This window comes from Melozone crissalis, unplaced genomic scaffold (assembly GCF_028551555.1).
Source record: "Melozone crissalis strain CALT ecotype California unplaced genomic scaffold, PUWL_Pcris_2 ptg000086l_1, whole genome shotgun sequence".
In the NCBI taxonomy this organism is placed as follows: domain Eukaryota; kingdom Metazoa; phylum Chordata; class Aves; order Passeriformes; family Passerellidae; genus Melozone; species Melozone crissalis.
This window is the reverse complement of record NW_026535863.1, coordinates 944,246-952,625: the sequence shown is the minus strand read 5'-3', so window position 1 is coordinate 952,625 and position 8,380 is coordinate 944,246. Positions and strand designations below refer to the sequence as shown.

Sequence of the window (8,380 nt, the reverse complement as noted above, 5' to 3'; positions counted from 1 at the left end):
CTTGGTGAATCCCATAGATCAAAATACTTCCATGAGGCAGATTTACAATGACAGGTCTCCAGATGGGATGGGGGCAGCTCCCCAGAGCTGCACCAGGTATCTCCCCAGGGACTGTCCATCACATGTCCCGTCATTGCTGTGGGCACCCCAGCCTCAGGGCAGCCAGGGGGCCACGGGGAGCTCCAGCCCCACCTGCTGTGGGTGGGGATGGCAAGAGCAAGCCTGGGGCCAACAAGGGACCACAGCTCCCAACCCCCATGAGCTGCTACTCCCCACCAGGCCATTGGCTGTTAAACCCACCCCATCCTGCTCCCCTTGGGGGTATAAGCCATATCCATGACCCTGACAGTGGCTAAGAGCTTCTCTAGGCTACTGTCTCCCACTGTCCCAGAAAAGCCCCCGAGCCAGAAAGCCAACACAGTTCTCTGCAGCTGGAAGAGGGTCCAGCAGCCCTGCCCAGTCTGTACTGGAGCACTGATGTTAGCTCGTGTCCCTGTCCCAGCTCCAGCCCCACAGCAGCCTCACACTCCGCTCCCTTTGGCGTCCCTGGGCTCAGTGCTGGGGGTTCCAGCCCTGCAGCACTGAAGGGTTGAGCCCCAGGGATGTGCTGGCACTGGGGACGCTGCTCTGGGGGTTCAACAGCTGGGCTGGGACCGAGGCCCAGGGACACAGTGCCAAAACTGAGCTCATCCCAGAGCTGTTGGATGCTTTAGCAGCTCCCACAGCTCTGACTTCCCAAAGTCAGACTTCCCCTTCCTGGCCCTCCCCAGAGGTGGGGAGATGATGGGACACTTGGTGACAGTCACCAGGTTTGAAACTTGGCTCAAGGGGTTCAAATGAACACGGGGACCAGCCCCCGTCCCTGGAGGGTTGTGCAGCTCTGGGACAGGTCCCCAGGGCAGGACATCTCCATCTGTGGCAGGTTTGGGGCTCGGGTGGCCGAGCTGCAGTGTGGGAAGGGGATGTTGGACAGGGACCTCCAATGACCACCTCCACCACCACTGCAGCTGCACTTGGCCATGCCCTGGTGAAGGGGGCACTGGGGCCATGCTGGGTCTGCAGGGGTCATGGAGTCAGTGCTCTCTCAGGGCCATCTCCAGCTTTAATTAGTCCCTTTTCCTAATGGATGTGTCAGTGTCAACAGATGGGGTCCTGCCCTGCCCCTGTAGCCAAAGGGAGAAGAAGTCTTGGGATGCTTTTAATAATGGGGAGCTGGAGGGGGGCTGATGTCCCATGGTCAGGAGCACTGGTAGGACTCAGTCTCATTTTGGGGTCCATCCAGGCATTGGGGGAGAGGGAGTGTGGGGTGTGTGGGGGCATTTGCCTTACATGGAATGGGTTAAAAGAGGAGGAATTAGAAAAAGCACTGAAATCCTTGTTTGCAGCCAGTGAATGTGCTTGGCCCTGCAGCCTTCCCAGGGAAGCAGGTGGAGATGTGTTCACCTGCACACCTGTGCACCTGCACATCTGCACATCACACCTGTACACCTGCACACCTGCACACCTGTACACCCGCACATCACACCTGCACACCTGCACACCTGCACATCTGCACATCTGCACATCTGCACATCACACCTGCACACCCCAGGTGCACCCCCTCCTGTGCTCCCCCCGCCCCCAGACCCACCGCATCGGCCGGGGTCCGGGGATCCAGGCCAGGAGCGCCGATCCCACCTGGCTGCTTTCCATTCAGACTCTCTAAGCCTTTGGGGAGGGGGAAGACTGTGACTTTAATACATGATTTATTTTTTTTTTTAATAAAAAAGGGAAAACCAACCAACATCCTGAAGCCATCTGCGCTGCCTCTGACCCGCCCCTTAGCTGTGTGTAGGTAAATTATATGGAGACATAGCTGTATATACCACGAGCAGTGCATGTGATGCAGCCACGTAGCAGCAGCAGCAGCAGCAGCAGCAGCAGCAGCAGCATGGCCCCATCTCCGGCTCCGCCACGGAGGAGGCGACGACCAAACCCCATCGCTCGAGAGCTCTCCACTGCCCTGATTCTTTTCCCCCCAATTAAAATGAAAATCCCCGATTAAATCATATAAAAGAAGAAAATAATGCCAAGAAGCAAAGCATGCCAAGCCCGACCCGCCAGCGGAGAGTGAGCCATCACCGCCGCGGCCGTGGCGTCCATGTGTGTCGTGTTCCTGTGTCTTGTCGCGTTTGTCCCATGGCCGGGTAGCAGCAACATCGTGGCTTCGGTGTCCTGTGTCGCGTTGGTGCATTTCACCGTCAGAGCAACTTTAGAAGCCATATTAGAGCACGGTGCAGCGGGACCCCGCGGGGACAGCCCGCGCTGAGCCGTGACCCTTCCCCCGTGTGTCCCCCGGCCCGCGGGGCTCGGGCTCGCTGCCCTGGGGTGCCGCTGTCACCCGGGCCAGGGACGGACAGCGCTGGGCACGGATGTGGGGCTCGACCTGCCGGTGGTGAAAAGGCTTTTCAGAGCAATTCGGGTTATTTCTGCCATGCCCAGCCGGCGGTTTCTGTTTTGGGGACGAGGGCTGGCACTTCCCTCTCCTGGCGGCCCCGCGGAGCAAACCCGGCTGTGCCACGGAGATGCTCCCGGGGGTACCAAAGGAAATGAACCCACGAGTCCCGGCAACAGGCTCGGGCTCCTTTCCTTTTCTCTGCCGGGCTGGGAGGGAGGAGCGGCTCCTCTGGAGTCGCAGGCTCGGCCACCCTTGGGCGGCGGTGCCGGCCCCGCTCGGGCCGCGCCAGCCCCGCAGCGCTCGGCTCCGGCGGAAGCTGCTTTTAATGCCCCTTCCCCTCGTGTGGACTCTGTCGTTCCGTCTCTGATCGTTTGATGGTTATTTTGTAATGATTTACGTCTCCTTATTAAAGAAACGAGCTGAAAGGAGCTGGCTCCCTTCTGGTCTTGCTGCTGGGGCTCACGGGGCATGAGGGGCAAGAGCCAGGGCAGTGATCCCAGGGACAGTGGAGGGATGGAGGTGTGGGTGGAACCCCACAAGGGCCCAGGTCCCCCAAAACACAGAATCATGAAATCACTTAGGTTGGAAAGGCCCTCTAAGATCGTGGAGTTCAACCACTAACCCAGCACTGCCACGTTTCCCACTGAACCATGCCCCAGGTGTCACATTCACAACCACTTGAACACTTCCAGGGATGGCGATTTCGCTGCTGCCCTGGGCAGCTGTGCCAGGCCCTGACAACCTTTTCAGGGAAGAATTTCTCCCCAGTATCCAACCTAAACCTCCCCTGGCACAACCTGAGGCCATTTCCTCTTGTCCTGTCCCTGTTCCCAGGGAGCAGAGCCCAACATCCCCTCCTGTCAGGAGTTGTGCAGAGCCAGAAAGGCCCCCTGAGCCTCCTTTTCTCCAGGCTGAGCCCCTCAGCTCCTTCTGACTTGTGCTCTGGGCAACCTCAAACCCCAGCTGAGCGAGGCTGGACCAGACCTGGGGCACTGGTGGGAAATACCAAAGGCCCCACAGAATTCTTCACCCCCAGCACACTGAGTCTGGCCCACAGTCACATCCTGCTCCACCAGCCCTAAGGGAAGAACTCAGCCTGCACCAACCACCTCTGAACACTGGAACACGTGGAGATTCCTGCAGTCTCACCCAAGACAGAGGTTCCCAGATGTGACACCACCTCCTGTCTGTGCCACACTTTGTGCTGACCAAACTTGTGAGCAGAGCAAAACCAGGGCTTGCCACCAGAGTGGGAAACGGGCCTGATCCCCAGTGTGATGTTGTGGAGGAGATGGGACCCTCTCCTGTTTTCCCTTCCCACTGGTGGGTGCTTTTCAGGGATGTGCATCCCAGTTCCTTCATTTCAGCTTCCCCTGAAAAGGCACCTGTGTTGTAGCTGCAAAACTTTTGTGCTTTTAGGGATGATGGACATTGTTACGTCACAAGAATTTTGGGAGAAACAGGGAATTTTAGCACAAACAACTTGTAATTTCAGAAAGATGGAAGCAAAGTCAAAGCTTCTATTTTATCAACTCTTACTTTATTCATTTATAAATACTGTTGTGTTTACAAGCATCATAGCTGTGAATATTATTCCCAAACTTTCAAACACATAATACTTATAATACTATATAACAACAACCAGTAAAACAAATCATTCATCTCAGGGTTTGAAAGGCCACTCAAAAGTTGCATAAAAATACATTCTCTCCCCATCTCATCAGCCAGTCCTGCTTCTCCAAGGACTTTATTTACAAAGAGCCATCACCAAACTTGCAGCCACAACAGGTGGGTTCACCCCAAGCGATAAAAATTAACTCACCCCAAGCAATTGCTTAGAAAAAAAAGCTCATGTTCCCCGAGGGAGACCACGTCTGGCAAATGCTCTGGTTCCAAGAGGGATCAATTTTAAAAACCTATTTGCTCTGCACCTTGTGCCAAGCACAGGGTTTGAGGTGTCCTGTTTGTCACCTCCTCAGTGCACTGGTTATGTCAGGCATGAAGTGAGACAAAGAAAATCCATTCTCAAGAATGTGATTTGCAGTTGCGCCGTCAGCACGGGACGCTCACAGCTTTGGCTGATCAGGGACACTGAGCTGAGGGGCCCAGGGCTCAGAGAATCCAGTGCTCAGCAGCCACTGCAGCTGCAGTGGTTTGGCTTTGCAAGGTGCCACTCAGAACGAGCCCCCACAGCCTTTCCACTCTGCTCCTCGGGAAAAAGGCAGCGAGTGTCCTGGAAGAAGGGGCAAAACATCAGTGCAGGATGGATTTGTCAGATTGGGTTGAACCCTCTCCCTAAAACAGACACCAGGCTTCTTCCTACTGCCAGGAACCTGTGAGAAGGACAGGATCTTGATTCTGAACTCTCCTCCTCATCCTGCCAGGATGCACGGCCTGAGGCTCCAGCCCAGCTGGGGAGCACCTCCTGCTCCACGGGCACAGAAGGTACAGAGCTCCTGACTCCTGGGCACAGAAGGGACAGGGCTCCTGATCCTTGGGCACAGAAGGGACAGGGATCCTGATCCTGAGCCCTGAGCACAGAAGGGACAGGGATCCTGATCCTGAGCTCCTGAGCAGAGCAGAGCCCGAGGCTGAAGTGAGGAGTGGTCACCAAGAGAGAAAACACCAAGAACAGCAGAAGGACTCACAGAAAGAGTGCACCAGGAGGGGACGGCGCGCAGGGCAAGCACTGACTGGATCTCAAGACTTGAAGCCATTAAATAGCGCAGGGTTAAAATCAAGGAATATAAAAAGGATGCCTGGCTTAGGCAGTGCTCTGCAGAAACCCTGATGCCTTTACCAGCTTTGGTCTCTTCCTCCCAAAGCTCAGCAGCAGAGGCAGGGCCTCTGTACCAGGAGAAACGGTGCCTCAGCTGCACAATGGCTCCACCAGCTGAAGAGCAACTTGTGGTCAGAGCTGCCTGGGGAGAACTGGCAGCTCCAGGAAGAGCAAGAGAGGTGGAAACAAGCAGGACAGGGAGGGGAAGGGGGGAAAATGGAGAATTAGGGGGGTGAAAAAGAGAGAAAACCCCAGAGAGAGGAAAACAGAGATGCTTTCTGAGGCAATAACCAGCAAAAGATTTGAAAAAGCCCAGGATTGCCTGACAGAGAAGTTTTACCCTGCTGAGCAAGCTCAAGTATTCTGCTCATGTTCAAGTATCTCATCTCTCTGGTAGTGGAGAGTCCCCCCAGCCAGAGCTGCTCAGGAACGTGGCAGAGCTGCCCCATGGCCACCCCCAGGTTCGGGGACCAAGAACTGCTGCCCTTGGCCAGACAGAGCCTGGGGAGCTGAAGGACAAAGGGGATGAAAGGATGAAAAAATGGAAGGATGTAGATGGGAGAATGTCTGGATACAGCAGGACATCTCTGGGAGGGAAGGTTCTGTTTGAGAGGAGTCTGTTAAAGGGAAGCTGAACAGAACTGCTGACGTCCCACAGCATGGAGAGAGGAGCCAATGTCTGAATGCCCATGGGAGAGAACAATTCCAAACTGTTTAGAGTGCATGTAACATTAAAGAGGAATAATTCTGGGGGGTTCCTTCAAGGTCAAAGCTTATCACAAGTTTCTGACAGGTCAGAAGACTTTATTTACCATGATTCAGTTACCAGCAGCTCCCTGTCCCTCTGACACTGACACACCCTGGCCTCTCCAAGGTGTGTGGGACAGGATGCTGGCATTCTCTGTCTATAAATCCTGCTGCAAATCAAAGGGAGGGTACCTGAAATACCAGACCAGGCTCTGCTATGGGCTCTGCCTTCAGGGAGGCAGCGGGAGAATGTCCCAGATGGCTTTTGGGAAGGGGAGCCTGGTTTCTGGCACGGGCACAGCTCCCTGCAAGGTGACTCAGGCTCACACACAGGTGAGAGCAGCAGAGGGTCTGTAGGGGTTCAAGTTTGTCCTTCAGAAAGCTCAGCAAGTGCCTGGGATATGTCCTGTCCCAAGGGACAAGAGTCCAGGTGGCAACAGGATGCTACCAACCATAGAGACAGGAGCCCTGGAAGGACACAAAGTGACACAGGATCTCCCAGGCTGGGGAGAAAGGGAGGCTGAGGGACAAGGGTCTGACACTGAGCATCAGCACAGCACTGATGGTACTGAACAGGCTCAAAATCTTATCTAAAATAGAAGACTCAGTCTGCTGGGGCAAGAGGAGAAGGTGTCTGTGCAAAACAGCTCATCAGCCTGTGACAAACATGAGCTCTGGTGGCTTTCACAGCATCACATTTAACCAGAGTCCCACATCTCAGTGGGCTGATGTGCATCCTCAGAGTCCCAGCCCAGTTCACATTTCCCACCTGTAAAGGGCTTGGACATGCTGGGTTAGTTCTTCAGATGTCACTTTTTACAGTAGGAGCTTCCCACTCCAGGTCAGAGTCCAAAACCAAACACTGAGCTTTTGGAAGAAGTTTTGGCAGCTCAAACCCAGTCCTCATGTTTCTCCCTTGAATAAAATGTCCGAGATACCACAACATGCATAAATTAAAAAAAATAAAATGGCAGGGGGTGTGTTGGGGAAATAGGGCTAGAAAGGGAATGTACAGCAAAGGGCAGGGCAAGGCAGGTGTGACATTGATCCCACAGCTGAAACACTTGCTGTACTGACGGGAAGGAAGGGGTAGGGTGGGTGGTGGGGTTGGCAGCTGGTGTAGGACACCCCTCCTTGTCCTCCCTTTGCTCTGATTCCTATTTGGAGAGTTTGCTGATGACTCGAATGAGGGCTCCGTTCTCATCCTTCAGCCTTTGGTTGTCCGACTTCAGCTCTGTCAAAATCTGTGGAGAGACAGAGACAAGGTGGGATCAGAGGGGCTCCAGCAGCACCTGCCATGGCTCTGCAGCATCCCCAGAGCTCTCAGGGGTGAGAGGGGCCTCGAGCACAGCACTGAGCAGGGAGCCCTGGTGCAAAGCAAGGCCTCAGCCCCAGCAGCAGGGCAGGAACCATTTCTGAGCTGCTACATCCCAAACCTGCGCCCAGAGGCCAAATACAGCTCAGCAGACAAGTAAAGCTGGTTTTCCTGATATGCTTTTTCCATTTTGCCAGGACTGGAAGGGAAACCAAAGGTCTGGAATCTTCATTTAGGACTGGACCTTGCCAAATCTCTTTAGAATACCCCCAAATCTCCTTGGGACCCTGCAGATGTGTGATACAGCCCCAAATGCTGAGGCCAGAGGACTGGTAGAACACACTGACACTGGAGGTACCTCCTGGGTGCTCAGCTGAGGTTGCAGCAGACAAAAGCCTTTGGAAACAGAGAAGAAATGGCTTCAACAAGACCCTTCCAGCATTTCCCATTGGCACAAACCCTGCTGGCTTCCTGTGCTGCAGCCAGTGACCTTCCCTGGGCTGACCCTGCTCCTGTCTGGGGGTGGCACACATGGGGTCGCTGCCACCACAGGTGACCAGGGCTGCAGGGACACCCAGGGCACAGTGGGGTCACACACATGGCACCTGTATGAGCTCAGCCACAACTCCTGTCTGCCAAGTGCATCTTGGGGGAATTCACTCAAATTAAAAATCTGCACTGAATCTCCTTCCTCCTAACCTGGTGTTTCAGCTTTGACCACAATGTTCTGCCCCCTCCCTGCTCACCAGCTCTGAGTGGGGGCAGCTCCTGGGGCAGCTCCAGCTCCCACCAGAGCAATTCCCTTCTTACAAGGTTGGCCAAGCCATGGTGGGCCCCAACATCCCCAACTCCATCCCTGTGGGCACTGCTGGGGGAGGTTCCAGCTGAGAGGGAGGAGAGGCTGGTGCTGCATGGTGGGACATTGTGGGAAGGGCAAATCCACGTGCTGGGCTGGCCAGAGATGCTGAGTGTGCCTGCCTGGAGCCAGTGCTGGTGTGACACCGTGGGGACAGGACAGCACCCGTGGCTCCCTGTGCCATTTCTCATGGCCAAACAAGAGGCATTGCCATCACCATCACCCAAGGGATCAGGAGCTCAGAGA

The 8,380-nt window shown here is 55.0% G+C and overlaps 1 protein-coding gene across 2 annotated transcripts in view; it reads right to left on the bottom strand.

Moving 5' to 3' along the window:
• Positions 1-5,011: 5,011 nt before the first annotated feature.
• Positions 5,012-8,380, bottom strand: part of PPP1R12B (protein phosphatase 1 regulatory subunit 12B) — a 137,139-nt gene continuing 133,770 nt past the window's right edge. For both annotated transcript variants that reach the window (XM_054290664.1, XM_054290665.1), the window contains one exon: positions 5,012-7,207. In XM_054290664.1, the coding sequence (XP_054146639.1) occupies positions 7,121-7,207 (87 nt within the window). In that variant the 3' untranslated portion in view covers positions 5,012-7,120. The remainder of the gene's footprint in view (positions 7,208-8,380) is intronic.